The sequence below is a fragment of the Thunnus thynnus genome, chromosome 16 (assembly GCF_963924715.1).
Source record: "Thunnus thynnus chromosome 16, fThuThy2.1, whole genome shotgun sequence".
Taxonomy (NCBI): Eukaryota; Metazoa; Chordata; class Actinopteri; order Scombriformes; family Scombridae; genus Thunnus; species Thunnus thynnus.
Window position 1 is genome coordinate 5,478,133 of NC_089532.1, and position 19,754 is coordinate 5,497,886.

Sequence of the window (19,754 nt, forward strand, 5' to 3'; positions counted from 1 at the left end):
GTAAAAGTACTCAGTCTACTCTTTATTATACTTTGTTACTTTCTACTACTGGTGTTTAGATGTACTGTAAAGGGAAGGTGTAACTAGCAAGACTGTAACCAAATGAATGTACTAGATCATTAATATCAGGCCTGCAACTATCAGTTATTCTCATTATTGATTATCGATTACTCGTGTGGTCTGTAAAATGTCAGTAAATTGTGAAAAATGTGTCTTGTTTCGTCTGACCAGTATAAAAAAAAACAGAAAATATTCATGTTTTCTAAGATGGAACCTGTGATTTTTTTTTACCATTTTTGCTTAAAAAAATGACTCAAAAATCAACTGTTGCAGCTCTAATTAATATTGCTGCTACTTAGACGCTAATGAACCTCAAACAGTGTGTTTCAGCAGAACTGGTTATGGTGACTCATGAACACAATAATCATAGCAAATGGTCACAAAAATTAAAAATACCTCCCTTTAAAACCATGAAAAGTAATATATAAATCATTCTTTAGAGGTGAAAATCTGAACTATTTCAACTGTAAACCATTATTTCTTATTGGAAACTAGTTTGATGCACCAATACCATATCATATAAAATGCACCACACACATCTGCTGTTAGTGCTGCAGTCACTGTTTTCACAAGACTGAACAGGTGAACTGCAGTACAAAACATTTGCATGTCAAAATGTGAGCTGCTGCCAGATGTTTCCAGCTGAAACACATTAAACTGTTTTATAAAATTTAGATGAATTGATGAATAAAACTAGAATCGCCTTGTTGTTCTTTAGAGATATCATGTTGTTTTCATCCTGAGGGCGGATTCAGGTCAGACGCGGCGCTCGTTAACTGTGTGCTGCTGGATGTCATTCCGGTTTAAAGCACTTTAGAAAATCATTTTTCGGCGACAAAATGGCCGCGGACGTACCTGATTGGGATCAGCAGGATCATGACCAGAGGGAAGATCATCTTCATGTACGGTATGGGGTACATGCCAAACGTACACAGCACCAGCAGCTGCATCATCTGCAGGAAGGTGAAATAGTGGATCTTCCTCTGGGGCACTTTGCGGATGTAGTGGGTGGGCGGGTAAGACGTCTGCAGGAGGTGAGAGGATCAGGACAGATTAAAATACAATCTCCCCTGAGGTTCTTTTCCTCACTATCCTCAGGTCTCCAACTGTCTTAAAGAAATGACTAAGGGAAGTGGACGGCCCACACACCTCTAAGAAGACTGGGTTTTAAAGCGTATATAACATTTAGCTTTCGACGGATGCTTTCTTATAAAGGTATTTAAAGCATGAGGGTTCCCTGTGTGGATGGGTGAGACCAGACACAGGAGAAAAGTCGCTGATATTATTTTAAACCTACATTCGATAAGATTTTTATGTAAACATGCACCTGTCTTCCCTATCAGTCTGTGTGTAGCTGCAACAAACAAACTCTCCTCCAACTGATTTAGTATCAGGTATGAACCTTTTAAAAGCTCTGAAGCTTTAAGGAGCTGATAAATCAAAATTTACAAGATAACCATGCTAAGAAAACCATTTCACGATCCCGCAAACAATACCTGCAACCGTTTTGGAAACATGACTTATCTGGAAAATACAACAACAAGACCTGACAAATCTTTGTTGCTTGAAGCCTGAAAATCTCTCATCAAACAAAAGAAACTTCAAACTGTGACAAAACTTCTTGTCAATGTAAGAAGGAGACGGTACTTGTGAAAGCTGAAATGTTTACGTTTTAGAAATATTTCCTTACATTCATGTTGAATATTGTGATTTTTATTGAAAGGTAAATAAAAGGTGAAATACAGAAATAACTGATCTATCCAGAAAGAGATGGATTCTTTCTTGTATCTAAAAAAGAAGAAGATAAAACGCTCTCTACTCACGATAATACCATGAACACTGGCTGCTGGATCCTCAAATTAGTTAATAATGAAGAAGAAAGACTAGGACAGCACTCCAAATTGACTTTTTAATTACCACACAGACGTTTCGAGCAGGACGCCCTTCAATTTGGAGTGCTGTCCTAGTCTTTCTTCTTCATTATTAACTCTTTCTTGTATCTCTCATCTTTTTTTTTTTTTTTTTTAATCTGTACCGGTAGACCAGGACCCACATTTATCAGACTGCTGAGTGAAATCCTTCACTGCAAACCTTTAGAATACAAGAATCAAAACTATTGATCAAATATCTTTAAAGGGAATTTTGAGGTCTATCTCAAGAAGTTCAGAGCAGATCCAGATGGCTGCAGAACAGACAGAGAGGTAAATACAAACCTTCTGAGACATGTTTGGATGTAACGTTCAAAAATATAATTGGTCTTGATGAATAATCTGTTAGCTGCGGCGATACTTATAAATTAGAAATGGGTAATTTGAGCTTTTATTTGTGTTTGATTTGGACATTTGATTAGATGTTACACCATCATAATGGTGCAAATAAGAAGAATAAAGCTCACTATGTATTTTCATTGTATAAACTTGTCAATATACTACTAAATTCCCCTTCTTCTATGATTTTTTTTTTAGATATAAGTCATCTACCAGTTTGGTTTTCTTTTTGTTTCCATTTCAGCCAATTTCATCCATATTTATATATTTATACATTATGAATACATTACATTTTTGTTAATTTCTACTGGAGATATTAAGGATTTAACACAAATAGAAGGAACTTTTATTAAAACATCAGAGTAAAATGTAAGGATTGGCAGATGTTGGCTCTTGAATGACAGTCTTACACTTTATGATAAATGTTTTGTTGTTGCTCACCGTCAGCAAATAACGTTTGATAAAGTTTGATAAATATGGGCCCAGATCATATTGTCTGAAGTTCACTGCCAACAGGATCTCTGGGCACTGAAGTAAACATTTTTTTTTTTTTGAACAGTTACCTCTCACTACCATTTGGAGGCACCATTGTGTGAAGTTACCAAGTACAGTTAAGAGGAAAATGTCTTGCAGCATCTCTTCTTGAGACAGTGGGGAAGGTGAAATCGGACACTGAGAAGAAGAGACTCAAGAAAGATTCTAGTATTTTCTATCGCTGGGAGAAGCAGTGTTTGCATATATGTGATTGAATGCTTTTAATCTGCCTGACCATGTAAACGTGTTCATGAAAACAATAAGACATGTGGCTGATGTGGCAACACTATAATGATGTTTATTTCCTAGCTGATCTGTCCTAATCTCACTAATCCCCACCCACCTGGTATTCTGAGTAGATTAAAACAAAGACAAAAAATTATATTTGCAAATATTATTTGACTCAGGTCTGGTCCTCCAGCACCGGGCAGCCAGTCAACCGTTTGATCTGCAGAGCCCTGCGATCGACATATGGTCACAAACACACTAATTTATTATCTCACTCTCTTACACACACACACACATACACATACACACACCTGCTCCTTGAGGAGGAGAGCCATGCGGTCGCACATCTGGTTTCCATCGATGGAGGTGAGGGCGATGTAAAGGAATAGGCCATAGAGGACAGGTTTGGGGATCCACTGCAGTGGGACGGGCAGCAGCAGCACCGACACGCCGATGAAAATGTTGGCAGCCAGAGACGTCAGCCGGGTCTCCTTCACCTGGACGATACTGAGGAGGCACACACACACACACACAATTACACACATAAATGAATGGTCACTGGAAAGCGCACAATTGCCTCATACAATGCAACAGACAATATTTTTTTCAAGGATTTTCTTATCAGTGTTCCTGCACATTTTCCATTTGATAACTTGAGAATTTTCCAAATTGTCAGAGTTTGAGGAGAACATATATTTTCCTCCATGTAGGACTATAATAATCCAAAGAAATCTATATCCTGATTGTTGTATGAGTGAGTTTTTGTTAAGACACACCATCAACTGGCCTTGTTTCTTCTTTAAACTCAATACATACAAGACAGAGATTGTAATTGACCTTCCTCCCACACGAAGACAAAACTTACTTCACTTGTTCTGATGTGAACGTCTTCTGATTGGATGTATGGCTGCTCTCGCTCTTTGTATATCATGCTTATATAGTTTCTATCATCTTATTTAATGTTCACTTGTCTTTTTTAGACCATTTTTGTTACTCCTCATATCTATCCTTTTCCTTTTCTTGGATAGTTTTACCACTACATGCCTTTAAATATAGTCAAATATAATATAAATACTCAGATTTGGAAATTTGGAATATTAGTTCAAGACGTTTAAATACTTTCAAGAAGCCTGAAAACCCGGTATGTCTAATTAGATCTCCTGTTCTTATGTAAGATTGTCCCCTTTTCCCCATTTATCACACTTAACTACTTAAGTAATCCTGACTGTAAGCTAACTATATAATTTTGCATATTTCTGTTTGGTCGGAATGATGAACTTAATCCTCTCATCTCTTGAAAACTCCCTCACCTCTTCCACCCAAAGAGAAAATGGTTAGTTACATAGTAATCATGCAATCAGAGACGGGCAGGATACAGTAGCCTGCGACACAAAATTACAGTCACCACACGCTCTGAAGACGACCTTTAATTGAGCATCTGATTAGCGCCGGCGGTGAGAGGGCGGGTAACTCACGTCTCGTAGAGGTGCCCTCCCTCCACGCGCTGCTCCACGAAAGCCAGCTGGCGCACATGGAGGGTGGAGTGAGGGAAGGCTGCGTGCATCCAGGGCAACCCCAGCACCGACATCAGGATGTTAATGAGCCCAGAGAGCATCAGGTCCCAGTGATACGCCTTGCCCTTCAGCAACCTGAGGAGCAACACAACTGTTACTCACGACATAGTGCACCACAACAACGGGCTAAAACCACAGCAACAACTCGTTTAAAGCACGCGAATAAACACACACGTTGTACATGTGAACATAAACACACAGATTTAAAAAGACACAGACAAATTTGCATACAGTATTATATAGAAGTGATCGCACAGTAGTAATCCATCCACACACACACACATATATACAAAGGGCATCATTCTCCTGAGGTTAATGACGCCCTTCAACTCACTCCTATGTTTCACTAATTCTTCTCGTTCTAGATACAGAGTCATGTATCGTGTGTCCTCTCGTGTCTTTATAGGAAGTAAAGTATAAATCGATATGTCACTGATGATGACATAAGAGATCCAGCATGACGTTACTGTAACTTTACATCAAAGGAGCTGCCACTTTTATGATGCCACGTAACATTTTTGTGCATCGTCCCTGTTTTTTCAGTAGACTTTGTAAGCAGGTTTTGTGTGTGTGCGTGTGTGTTTGTGTGTTCAAAGGTGGGGGTCACCCTAAAACACACCATGTCCTAATCTAGACTAGTGGTTCAAAACCTTTATGGTTTACGTGTAACCCCTAAAAATAAAGCAGTACCTACAACAAAGTAATTATTGTACCGTAACAGACACTATTATCCAATATTCCATGAGAAAAGAAAAATAATTGTCATTTTGTGTAGCTAATGTTTTTTTCTTCTTTCCTACCTTGTCAATTATCTCATGAATTCTTAAATTTATCTTGTAACACCCTTGGAGGAGGCTCTGACCCCCAATTTAGGAACCGCTGTTGACGTGTCCTTGAGCATGACATTGAAACCAGAACACTTTAAATCATTCTGGATAAAAACTTAAATGCATTAAGCATGAATCTAAGTAAGTAAAAGCAGGTTTCATTTGTCATCAAGGTTTATTTTCACCTATTTTCCTTTAGCTGAAATGTATCAGCAAGTATTAGATTAAAGGTTTGTTCAGTCTATGTTTCTTCACAGAATGATGACAGATATTTTAAATAAATAAATGATGACAGAAAACAAACAAGAAATGCTATTAAAGATCTGTGCAGGTGGAAAAAAAAAATCCAAATGGTTAAAAAAAAAAAAAACTAACTTCAAGACAAAAGAAAAATCAATATGTCAGGCAAACAAAGAAATGTGCTGGATGAAAGAAAGAACAGAAATAGCCACGACTGTTTCTAGCTTTTTGCCCTGTTGTTACTGACACACAAAGGATGAAGTTCAGGTGAAACAAAGCAAATTGTGTTTACTGACCTTTTATTGGTATTACTGTCACCACTTACAGTCTTTGAATGTAATTTAATTTTACTTGGACACATCGATACTCAAAAAGCACTCTATTATGCTATGCTAGTCATTGTTTTGCCCTCCAGTGAATTCTTCATTGTTTGCAACAGACATTTAGATCCAATTAATTTCTGCCCAAAAAATGTAGAAGATAAGGTTTGAAATCCCCTCATCATAGATTTTTACTGCAGGGCTGGTTGATGGTACATCTATGGGGGATGGATGAGCTCTAAATTAGTCTGTCTAATGCAAATTTTGAATAAGAGGGTAAAAGCTCAACATTGTATTTTGGCTCTGAGGCTTCTTCAGAGCTCCCTGACTGTGAAGATTTGACTCAGAGGTCAAGTTTCTGGCTCAGTTAATGTGGTCTCCCTAACAGACCGGAAAAATATCTGGTCGCAGCAGATCCCTAAGTAGGGTCAGTGGATCCCCAAAGGTCCTTGGTGGCTTTTTGAAGAGTCGAGGGAAGAGTTTAAGTCAGTTGCTAGAACTGAAACACTGAAAAGATACATAAGAATTATTATTCTGATCTCAGGTTTCACCCTCACTATTATTATCATCCAGACAGAATTATCATTCTGTCTGGACTATTTTGTTTAGATAGAATGAAAAATAAGTCTTTTGCAAACTAACAACTATGTATTGAACCAAAATACGAGTCAGCACTCACAAAAAAACCCCACTTTTTCCATTTTTTTCTTGTATTTTGTACCAAATTGCACCCGCCTCTCTGTAAAATGCACTAAAAACTAACCATTAAATACCTGCAAATTACTCCAAGTCTTGTACGTTAAGATGAAACAGATCATGAGATGAGGATGACACAGTCATGAGGATGACTAATCTTTACCTGTTCTCTGGTGCATTTGTCAGCGAGACGACGATGTTCTGGTCGATGAAGATGAGGAGGGCCAAGAGGAAGCCGAGGCCCATGGCGCTGACAACGTTCATGGCCGAGAGCCGCTCGAACGGAGCCACGTTGAAGATGGGCCGGTCATGAACTTTAAAGACTGGAACTGATCAAAGAAGAAGAAGAATTACAACTAGAGCTGAAACGATTAGTTGATTAACTGATTACTTGATTATCAGCAAATAAAGGGCAACTATTTTTCGATTGATTGATCGTTCTAGCCATTTTTAATGTAAAAATGTCAAACATTTGTTGGTTCAATCTTCTCAAGTGTGAGAATTTGCTGATTTTCTTTGTCGTGTACGATATCAAATTTGATATCTTTGGGGTTTGGAGTGTTGTTACCAAGCAACATGAAGGTGCCATTTTTGTTTCTGGGAAATTATGCTGGACATTTTATATTCTATTTTATGATGTTCTATAGAGAAAATAATGAAACAATCACAGAGAAAACAACATGACCTACTTGATTATATCTCTGTAATATTGAAGTCATAAAAAAGAAAAGTTTCTCTGGTGGACTTTTATTGTTGATGGGAAAACTATTTTGAAAAGAATCTTCAAAAACATAACTGTTATGTTTTCCCAACAACAATCATTATCTACTTGTGTGTAATTTTTTTCTGATGCTGGATATCTAATTTTGGACTATGTACACCCCCCCCCTCCTTCCCTCAAAATGCTGTTGAATTAACTGCAGTTGGTTAAATTTAGGAAGAAATGACAATACAATAATGGGTCTATTATCTTATGACTTATTGTCTCCGGAGGTAAAGGAACAGAAAATTGTCCAGGCACTTAAAATTTAAATTCGCTTGAGGGTTTGGCGCTCATCTCTGGCTTTCTGTGTCGACCCTTGGAGAACAGCTGCTGCCTTGGCAACAATGAATGGAGACTCAAAATAATGCTAAACAATAGAAGATAAAAACTGAGAATCTCCATTATGTTTTGGCCTATGCCTTGATTAAGGAAGATAAAAAGACAATAAAGGCACCAGATAAGGGCGGCCTTGCAGTTAGAAAGCCTGTCTTTTATGTAAACAGGCCTTAAGTGTGAGTCCTCAGCAGGTTAGGGCAAGAATCAAAATGCCTAAAATATAAATATATCCAAAACAGCATTGTGTTGTCACAAAATTATAAAAAACAAACAGCTTTTTTACAATTGCTTTCCTTCATTTTACACATAGATGTACATTTTTTTTTTACCAAACACTTTCAGCAGATTTAAAGTACACCTTTTTTAGAGCAAAGAGACAAATCACAAGCCTATTTCTCACAATAAACCGACCTCCGATAACAATGTTGACATTAATATTGCAGATGTCAGAAATAAACTTTTTATTCCCTCAGTCCCGTTTGCCCCAGTTAACACCACAGAAACACAACTGCTAATAACTTCATCATTAATTAAAAGGCTGTGAGAAAACATATTTGCCTGTGCATGTTGCATCGAGTTGTGAAGTAGGAGGAGTAATCTAAGACATCCAGGGAAGTAAAAGTTCTGTTCATTTTCTGCATGGACGATTTTGGTGACGTTTTGAGCACTTACGAGGCTCGGATGGGCATGAAACTATCCTGGATGAATCATCGGTACAAAAGATGAGCAACTGTGTTAGAAAATATCTAGCTCTTTGATTTAAAGTCAAAGGTAGAAGCTTATCCCAAAGTTTTCATTGATCACATGTGAAATAAGTGCTCTTAATTCTAATGCATTATGAACTGCCTCTTGATTCCTCAGCACTTTATTTTTTAGAACCTTTATTCTTCTTCTTGCTTTTAAAGGACCAGTGTGTAGGATTTAGTGGCATCTAGCGGTGAGGTTGCAGATTGCAACCAAATGAATACCCCTCTCCTCACCCTCCCCTTCCAAGAACCTACGGTGGCTGTGAAACTTGTAAAAAACATGAAAGGCCATCTCTAGAGCCAGTGTTTGGTTCGTCCCTTCTGGGCTACTGTAGAAACATGGGAGTGCAACATGGCAGTCTCTGTGGACTCTTCATCAAACATCATCACCACTGTGGTTGTTTCTGCTTGTACTATTCCTCCCTGCATTATTTCTAACTGATCCGCTTAACAAACTGCCCCAAATATCTCCATATTTTGTTGTGTAGAACTGTTTTTTATTGAAGAACAATGTCTGCTAATGAAGCTCTGCTAATAAGGTAATGAATATGTTTAATTTCCTATAAATTCTATAATAAAAATATCCTGTTATTTAGTCACTTAAAAGCTTTTGGCATGATTAGAAAGTAGGGTTTTCATCAGCAGTAACTTAACACGACTCTGATATGTGCTGCCCTTCGCTAGGCATCCTAAAGCTGACCAAATAAGAACAGAGTGGGCTCATTGGGAGGGGGGAGACAGGAGCTAAGACTGCCTGTTAAGAGACAGAGGCTGAACTGAAGGGCTGCATAAAGGGCCAGTATTAGATAAATAAGAAGCTTTTTGAACTGTGAATCATGCAAAGCTACTTTAGTGGAGTCCCAGAATAAAAATATAGAGCTGGAAATGAGCATAATAGGTCCTCTTTAATGTCTAAATTTTAGAATGGAACATATCCACTGTTGTAATGCTAGGGAGATTAAGTGGCTTATTTAACAAAATTGACATGATTTTTAGCCCACAGTTGAAGTAAAGAATTCTGATGTCAGAGTGTTTCACAACCTCTTTGAGGTCTTAACGCTGAATCACAATTATGCTAAAACAAAACAAAACAAATAAAAAACACAAAAGGTATAATATTGGCCACATGTGTTGCAGGCCGATACACACACTGATGATCCTGTACATGAAAAACTGTCCAGGGAAGCAATAAATGATACTAACGCTCAATATCACTGAACAGGTAGGAGCCGATGAAGGAGAACATGAGCACTGAAATCGGCAGGGCGCAGTCTGACAGCACCTCCCTCACTTTGGCATGCAGGAATGGACTGAGAGAGAGAGAGAGAGAGAGAGAGAGAGACAGAGAGAAACAAAGAGAGAGAGAGAGGAGAGAGTGGGGAGAGACAAATAATAGAGGAATACAATTACTATGGACAAGACAAGGACAATGGCTGCAATCCTGACACTGTTTAAGTACCTTGGTCTTCCTTTTGCTTACAACAATTGAATCCAGCTTTGAGGTTGATTTGATTACTGGGAGCAATCAGAAGTAGAATATTAATGCTTATTAAATCACAGGGAAGAACAGAAGCTTCAACAGAAAAAGGAGCTTTGTAAGAGCCTGTCTGGAAAGTTCTCGCAAGCTCTGTCACTCCTGACAGTCTTTAGAGTCAAGGCCCTACTCAGCAGTATTCATCTGGCCAGCAGTGCTTCCATCCAAACACAATTTAAACTTCTCCAGTGATTTATCTTAAGAGTGCTGCAGCGCTGCAGTGCTGCGCGTACCTCCTTTTGAACTGGTAGAGGGTGTAACCCATCCATAATGTTCCCATCATCAGCAGGAGGCAGAGGACAGGCCTTTCTCGAGTGCATTGGATGAAGGATTCAGGGAGGGTGTTGAGCACCAAGCCCGCCGCCACCTCACTTCTGTTTCCCCCCAGCAGGTCTCCACCCCGGGGTAAGTCCTCTATGCTTCTGTTGGCCAGTGTTGGTGCGTGGTAGTACCTCTGAAAGACTGAAATCACATCACCACAGTATTCAGTTCAGCTGGGAATAGATAGTAATGTAGATTATTGACACAAGGGTGTGGGGGCATGGTAGCCTCGGTGTTTAAGACCCTTTAAGACCTTCCTGGTTGGAGTCCAGCCAGGGACATTTGTTGCATGTCATCCTGCATCTCTCACCCCACTTCTCCTATCATCTATTGTCTTCTATCTAATAAAGGCAAAATGCCCCAAATATACTTTTAAAAATTATTAAACCCAGCGCGGTTAGATGCCCCACACATAACTACTTTCACCAACATACATACATTTCTTTTTGTCTGAACAGTCAGAAAGTAGCGCAGCAATACTTAATAATAATAATAGATCCAGAGGAAAGCACCACATGACAGGTAAAACTATGATTAGTCTTGTCACCAGCGGTGAGGTCACATGGCACAAGACAAGTTGCTTTACCTCCTGCTGATCACATTCTTCATATATATTTAAAGCCACAACAATTAGTTGATCATCTTAACTGAATAATCATTTTTTGTCACGTATTTGCTGGTTTCAGCTTATCAAATGTGAGGATTTGAAGCTTTTCTGTGTCATACATGCAGACTAATTGAGAAAATAATCGACAGATTAATCGATAACGAAAATAATCGTTAGTTGGAGCCCCATGTTATCAATCTATCTATAATTTTGTCATCCAATTCTTCCATACTGTATTTCTGTAATTTTGCTTTCTTAGTTCATTCTGTTCACACAACATCTGTTGCATGTCTGTCAGTCTTGGACGAGAGGGATTCCTCTACTGTTGCTCTTCTGAGGTTTCTTCCATTTTTCCCCATTAAAGGTTTTTTTAGTAAGGTTTTCTTTATCTGAATCAAGGGTTTAAGGTTAGAGGATGTTATATTGCTGTACAGATTATGAAGCCCTCTAAGGCAAATTTGTAATTTGTGACATTGGGCTATACAAATAAAAATCAACTTGACTTGGAAAACCCTAAAAATATGCAAGAAATGTTGTATCAAACCAGCAACAAATATCCCTCAAAAACAGTTTGCAGTGGTTATGCTGCAATGAACATGGAAAAGGCAAAGACACATACAAAAAATACTAAATTTAGTAGTCGTTGAAAGATTGGATGGAGACAAATCAGCAACAAAGACTGTAACGCTGTAAGAGGAGAGCTGCAGCTTTACACCTGATCAACTCGATCATTAAATACTCACTCATGGTGTACAGCATGATTTTGCTGTCTCATATTCAGCCGTTAAATAAATTAATACTTATGTATTCTCAGATTCCTGTTGTAGGATTTTAATATATTTTTTAAATAATCTTAATGCTAATGACAGCTATATATATATACACACACACATACACACACACACACACAGACGGGTGACAAATCACAGGAACAAGACCGTGGCTAGTATGCTAATCTGGCAGCTCACACCAACAACAGACGATCTATGCAACCTATCAACAAATCTTTCTGAGGGCAGGATTTGTGTCACCAATTCAGTATCTGACCAAATGTGAAATATGGTCACAATCTCTCCTTCTGTTCCTGAGTTATGGCATTGAATAATGGCCAGGAAAGTGTTTTTGCAGAACATTATGATGTCACCATGAAGTTGACCTTTGACCTTTTGGATATAAAATGTCATCACTTCATCATTTATTCCTATTAGACATTTGTGTGAAACTGTGTCACAATTAGCATATGAATTCTTGAGTTATGGCCAGAAACTAATGAAATTCTCTCTGGGCATTCCTGAGATATCGCTTTCATGAGAATGGGACAGACGTGAGGTCACAGTGACCTTGACCTTTGACCACCAAAATCTAATCAGTTCATCCTTGAGTCCAAGCGAATGTCTGTGCCAGATTTGAAGAAATTCCCTCAAGGTGTTCCTGAGATATCATGTTCATGAAAACAGGATGGACAACCCGAAAACATAACGCCTCCTGTCACGGCTGCCGTCATTGCAGAGGCACAAAAAACAACATCAAGGTGTTGGGCCACCATGTGCCGCCAGAACAGCGTCCATGTGCCTTGGCATTGATTCTACAAGTCTCTAGAGCCCTACTAGAGGGATAAACACCATTCTTACAAAAGATATTCCCTCATTTGGCGTTTTGATGATGGTGGTGGAGAGCACCGTCTAACACGTCAGTCCAAAATCCCCTATACGTGTTCAATTAGGTTGAGATCTGGTGACTGTGAAGGCCATAGCGTATGATTCACATCATCCTCACACTCCTCAAACCATTCAGTGACCCTGTGCGCCCTATAGATGGGGGCATTGTCATCCTGGAGGAGACCACTCCCATCAGGATAGAAATGTTTCATCATAAGATATAGGCGATCACTCAGAACAACTTTGTATTGATTTGCAGTGACCCTTCCCTCTAAGGGGACGAATGGACCCAAACCATGTTAGCGAAATGCCCCCCCACAGTATAACAGACTGGATCCCCTCACTGTAGGCGTCAACCACTCAAGCCTGTACTGCTCCCTTGGTGTACACCACACATGCACTCGCCCACTCGTCGAGAATATGGTGAAGGATGACTCATCTGACCATATCACTTGTTCCACATCTCTGTAGACCAGCGCCTATGGTTTTTGCACCACTGAACTCTCAAATGTGCATTCATCTTTGTAATGAGGGGTTTATGCACTACAATCCTACTATAATATCCCTCTCTATGTAACTGTTGACAGATTGTTCTTGCTTGACACAGTCTGATCACATCCTGCATTTGCATTCTCAGTCACCTGAGGAAGAGTTGCTCTTCTGTTTTTCCTTTCATATTGCACTTATGTGCAAGCATCACAGCCATCAAATGTGCGTTGTTGACCACAATTTCAAACCCTATTTACTGAAGTCTCTCCCATAGATGTGAATGCAGATGTCACTTGAGTCACTGTTCCTATTGAAACACCAGCTGAGCAGCCTTTGTGACTGAAGCTCCTGCCATCCGTGCCCCAGCGATGAACCCTCTTTCAAACTCACTTGGATCTTTTCCTCTTGCCAGCTTGACACAAAATAAGAATCACCTGGGCCTGCTCAGCATTTTTATACATGCCACAGAGCATGATTGGATGTTAATTGCTTAATTGTACCATGCAGTGCACCTGTGTGGAAGCATCTGTGTTTGTCATGTTTCTCCACTCATTTATTCAGGTTTTTTTCCTTTTATTTGTCACCTGTCTGTAACAACAATAAAAATCCTTAAACCTTGATCCTTTATTTTATCTCCTGATATGGCCTGATCAGTCCAGACAACCACCTCAGAACTTAAATCAACCTCAAAATCGCAATGTGCGTCTGCCTCTTTAGTAATAATCTCATAGAAAGCTGTAATGTTAAATTCTGCAGAGCGATGGTTCTTCTTCCATTTTAAATAGGAAGGAGGACACAACCTTGTCTATAAGAGCGCCAGACAGGTAGAAATCATCTCTATCGTCATTGAAGAGCGTGTGACACAACCTGCATGCAGCTCCCTCTGCAGGCCTTTTCACAAAACCAGAAGAAAGTTATGGGGCAAGCAAAGTTCTACAGGGGAGACTGGATAACAACCCAAAATGTATTCATTCATGTTCCTGGGAAATATTTTGGATGAAAAGTGCCTACAAAATGGCATAGGTTAATATTATGGTAATGGCATATGAGCTCGGAGCGTATTTTACAAATGGTTTCTGAAAATTGAACTACTGCACCGGCAATCTCCAAACAGGACAACATCGCATTCAAAATAAATTACATTCTGCTATCGTCATCTCATTTTTTGGAAAATTAAATTGTGTAAAATATTTATGATACACTAAGATGAGGCGCAGTAAAGGCAGGGGTGGTGAAATATGACTGCAGGCTGGGTTCAAAATCTGGATTGATTCATTTAGTGCATCGTATTTCTCTCAGCCTCTCAGTATGATGACCCACCAGAGTAACACAGGACATTATGGGTTTATTTCTCTCTCCTCACCGCTAAACACCATAGAGGGCTCTGTGTTTCACCAAATGCTCACTTATTCAAATCCACCACAGGTCAAATCCCTTATAAGAATCTCATTATATTACATTAGTAAACTAATAAAAAGTTAATTAATTAAATATTTAGTTAATCAGTTGTTAGGGTATTGGTTGTCTGATTTTTGTTGTTGTTGTCTTTTATAGTCTATTTTCAGAAAATCTACTTAAATAATAAAAATTATATCTGGCATCATACTAATATAAAGAAATATGCTGAGTTCTTTCTGCAAAACTTAATTCATCTGCAGAACAATAATACGGGGAAAAGCTATTTGACAGATTCTAATTAAATTTACTTAATGATGAGTTGAAGAGATCTTATGACTATGAGTCAACAAAGGATTCCTTAGTCGAGGACAGGAATATTAATTAGCTGCTCACCTAAAAAAAAAAAAACCCTCTAAAATTCAGCTATTGTACACTGTAAATTAAGATACTTTGGAAATTAGCTGTTTAAAAATCAGACATTAGCTTGTAATTCCTTGCCAGCCTGACACTTCTTGTAAGCCAGGTCTGGTGGTGGATGTGACAGCAGGTATGATGCTAGCGTTAGCGTTGGTTCTGATTAGTCAGAGCTGACGACAAGCTCTTGATTTGCACAGCCAAAATGCCTGTGATGTGGCAGGAAGAAATACACAGACAAGCTGCAGGCTGAGCTGTGAAAACAAAGAAGAAAGACATCTGTCATGTGTGTCAGTAACTTGGCTTCTTCCGTGGAGTTTTTGTGCTTTCCTGTCTCACAGGTTGCTATGGATCATGGTCATGGATCGCCTAGTGATGGATTGTGGGCTTCCATGGACTGTGGCTGCAGACCTCGTGCTGCTGTGGTCCTGCTTGATGCCAACGCCTGCTATTATTATTATAATAGTCATATTTCTATTCTTATTATTATCATTATTGTTATTATAATTGTTATTATGCTTCCCTGTGTCTCTCCCTCCCCTCTCCCCTTCCTTTCTCTCTCAATCCAACCGGTCAAGGCAGATGGCCGCCCACCTAGAGCCCGGTTCTGTTCAAGGTTGATTCCCGTTAAAAGGGGAGTTTTTCCTCGCTGCCATCGCCAAGTGCTTGCTCATTGGGGGAATGTCGGGTCTCTATAAATTAAAGAGTACGGTCTAGACCTGCTCTGTGTGAACAGTGCCCTGGCCAAGATAACTTCTGTTTTGATTTGGCACAATGTAAATAAAATTTAAATGAAAATGACAACAACAAATGAAAACTCACTTTTGACTGTGCCTTTGACTGCATCGACTACAAATGCGATGGAAATGAACAAGGCGATGACCTCCTCCGTTGACCTGGAAAAACACGGCGACATCACATTATAGAAGTGACAATCAAATTGGTTATAGCATAGTATGTAAAAACAAGGTGTTAAAAAACTGCAAAGTGTTAAATGAACTGAAATAAAACTAAAAACTAATAAAAGAAAAGAGAAAAACAATGAAATAATAATTAAAACTAACATCCATACAATTTCAACATATTGGTAAAAAGAAAATGAGTCTTCAGCAAATATTTGATTGTTATTGTTACTGAATTAAATTAGAAAACATCATTGAAGTATGAAATATTGTTTGTTTCATAATCTATACATGTTGTGATACATACATAAAATTATTATACCTCTAAGACATAAAACTACACCTGCAGGCAGATATACAGGTGTTCAAGCACCCGGTCCAACTCAGATACACACAGTAAAACTTCTAAACAAGCAGGGGAGACTAATATTAAACTCAAAATTCATATAAAAATTGTAATGTCAAATTACAGTTTGCAGGCTTATGTTTTTTTATATCTGAAAATGATCCTGCGGTTTCAGTCGACCTTATTAGAACCCAATAAAAATCTATCACTTTATTTGTGCCCAAAGTGTGAATTAGTTGTGCAGCAGTGAAACAAAAACACAAACTCATGACATAAATTCAAAGTAAAAGTAAAATTTGTTTAAACAGAGTAAAAAAGAGACGAGAAGAGAAGGACGCATACCAACAGAAAATTTAAGAATTAATTAAATAAATTGGATTGTACTCCAATAAAATGAATTAAGGTGAGTTTAATTAAAAGTGTGTGTGTGTGTGTGTGTGTGTAGTAAGACCTTTTGAAGAGCTTCATGACAAGGCTGACATTGAAGATCCCTCCCAGGATGAGGAAGAGGCAGTTCCACAGACCGATGCAAGCGTAGAATGCCGGGAAGTCCAGGTTGTAGTCGTCACAGATTCCTCGGATCACTGCAAGTTTATTATTAATCCTTATTACCAACATGCACTCACAAATAAAGCAAAGTTCATGTGCAACTGCTTTGCTTCTTTTGTTAATGCAAATATGAGGGCGCAGTAATCGTGTATACCCCCAAAAAATGATGCAGATAAACACTAACTCATATGTCACCTTGTTTGTAATGCGTATGGACACTGAAGCATGGTTGTTGGCCTAATCAGTTTCCATATGATACAAAGAAAGTCAAGAAATGCATTATTCCTTCAAGTTTCATCTAAATTAAATCCATGATGTTTGAGATATTGTATGTGATGAACAAAGAGCCAACAGAAGGAGACCATCAATTCAATCAATAAATAAAAAAACAATGGAAAGGAACAGTATTGATCATCTTTTTGTACTCTGTAAATACACATATGCTTTAAAAAAAACCATAAAACAACAGAAGGACTGTTTTTGCTGCTATTCATGAAGAATCTGAGGAAGAACTGTATTAGAGATTTCTGCATAAGCTTGAGCAGATGTTGATTTTCACACATTTCATTCTAAGATAAAATAAATGTTAAGATTTACATTTAAATAAATAGCGATTAAGACTGAATCACCATTGTGTAAACATGGTGATTCAGTCTATGGCTCACTGATGAAAGCGCTTGCATTTGCAGTATTATGATTATTACCAACCAGGTGTCTGTGGTGACTTTCCCGCCATGCGTTACGTGTTTTACGTGTTTTCTATCACCTGGTGGTTAATCCGCCAGAGAGGCTAGGTGAACCTAACACAACAGACTTGCTCTTCAATTCGCTTGTGTTAGCGTGACATCACACAGCAGCGACACAGTTTGGATCTCTGGGAGTGAGGTCGAGTGAGGTCCAAAAACCAGACCTGCAATTACTGATTAACGCCATATGGTGCCACCAAAGAGAACGAAACGGAGATGTTCAAGATTGCCACTTTAAAACCAAAACAATTTACTTGTAATGTTGAGCAGATTTGTGCAAAGATGAGTTACAACTTTACAAACAAGCCATTGTTCTGGTCAGACAATTATTCCCATGAGAATGTGCTTAGCATAATTCTAACCCATTTACTTCAAAGATCATCACGCCACAAACCCCACAAACAGCTTTGGTATTAAAAATACATCTTGGCATCGAAGTCACTGCTTTTCCTCATCACTGCCCGATTCTGCAACTTCCAGCCGTCAAGATTGTTTAAATTCCAAACTACAAAACATTGCTGTTGGGTAAAAAAACATAACAGTTTATGTGCTGTTGTCTCTCTGAACTGAATATAAAGTTTACATGTTCGTGTATGCAATGAGCGAGCTTCCTGACCCGTAGGCCTCTGGAACAAACCATTACGTAAGAAGGGGAAAAAAAAAAAAAGAAGTTATTTTCTTCATTCCTAAAAAACACACATTTTTGGAGATATGTTCTTATTGTTTGACCTCACTGGGAACACTCATTAAGGGCAAATGTGTGAACAAACAGCTAAATGACTCTAACATTGCTGTTTTCTGGTAAAAGAGCAGATGAGGATGCAAGAGTTTCTAGCTGCTGTTCTACACGGTTGGGTGCCTCCTCCTCTTGATTTCTGACATAATCTTCTTAGTACTCCACCTACCCCAAGCCTCCTTTTCAAATTGGCCGTTGGCAGGAACTGTGAAAAGATAAGTGTGTTTTGGCTGAGCTGGGTTGAATGAAAGAGGGAAAGCCTACCGCTGATGAAGATAGCAAGGGGAGCTGTGGTTAGAGGGATGACTAGAGGAGAACCGGCGAACAACGAGTAGATGACCCCACCAATGCTCTGACCGATGATGGTCTTCCGGACATCTGGAAAGAGAAGAACACATAGAGATAAAACAGGAAGGAAATATTCACATGTTCTGATTAATGTTCTTCTCTAGAGCTGAACAGAAAACTGGAGAAATTTACCAAATCATATTTAAACAGGGAACGTTATTACAAGGCAAGAGATTTTCTCCTATCCCCTTTGGACATGTTTAAGACATATAAAAGTATTCTGTTTTGAATAATAATTTGTGTCTGATATGGTTTTCTGAGGAAAAAGTTAAAATTACATCTACTCCTTCCTCTTTAAAAAAATCCAGGGGGATTTCAAAAGTTTATCTGCTGGATGCAAGATGTTTCCTACTTCACTCTATTGACAGTGTTTGTACACTGGAGCTTCAAGTTTCCACATCACAATTGTGAAAGTTGCATACTGGACGAAGACTGTCATCCAAACAAGTTGTGTTGTCACAAATCCTGCTGGTATGAACACGTTAAACGGAGATTTAAAATGAGAAGAGAGAAGTTTTACTACTTCAGCAGACAAATGTGAAAACAAACTGCACATACATCTTTCAGCAAAGTGAAGGTAAAACATCCAAGTGATGTATCAATAAGCAAAACAAGGGACTTATCACTGCTCGCTTTCTGTGATATTAGTTCAAACCGGGACTCCTGCCTGTTTCACCTGCTTCCAGACAGAGATTTTGGTGTTGTTGTTTTCCTTATTTGTTGTCAGTTTCCCTCCTGACAGTTAGTTTGGAGGTTTGTTTGTCAGATTGTATTTGGCTTGTTTGGGGAACTTGGTGTTGTCTGGAAGGATTTTCTTCACTTGGAGTAGTGACAGCGGGGGGTTTAACTGGCAGAATAATCAATACAATCAATTAAAAAAAACCCTGTCCTGTGTGAGGAGTGTTTGTAGTTGACAGAAGTATCCCCCAACCAGACGTCACCATGCCCATCAGAAAGAAAGCTGCTTTCACCTCACATATATTATTATTTATTTTTCACAATTGAGCACACGCTTCTTAACCTGTTTTCTATCTAAACTAAATATAAACAAAATTTATAATGAAATTACATAAAGCATTCTATTATTGCACATGTGCTATTCAGGTAGTAGGTAA

General features: G+C 38.6%; 1 protein-coding gene across 8 annotated transcripts in view; it reads right to left on the bottom strand.

Moving 5' to 3' along the window:
* Positions 1-19,754, bottom strand: part of slc4a11 (solute carrier family 4 member 11) — a 127,083-nt gene that overhangs the window by 3,555 nt on the left and 103,774 nt on the right. For all 8 annotated transcript variants that reach the window (XM_067613401.1, XM_067613399.1, XM_067613405.1 and 5 more), the window contains 9 exons: positions 18,556-18,669; positions 16,712-16,844; positions 15,835-15,908; positions 10,359-10,587; positions 9,795-9,901; positions 6,910-7,075; positions 4,565-4,738; positions 3,401-3,596; positions 916-1,085 (listed from right to left, as the gene is read on the bottom strand). In XM_067613401.1, the coding sequence (XP_067469502.1) occupies positions 916-1,085; positions 3,401-3,596; positions 4,565-4,738; positions 6,910-7,075; positions 9,795-9,901; positions 10,359-10,587; positions 15,835-15,908; positions 16,712-16,844; positions 18,556-18,669 (1,363 nt within the window). The remainder of the gene's footprint in view (positions 1-915; positions 1,086-3,400; positions 3,597-4,564; positions 4,739-6,909; positions 7,076-9,794; positions 9,902-10,358; positions 10,588-15,834; positions 15,909-16,711; positions 16,845-18,555; positions 18,670-19,754) is intronic.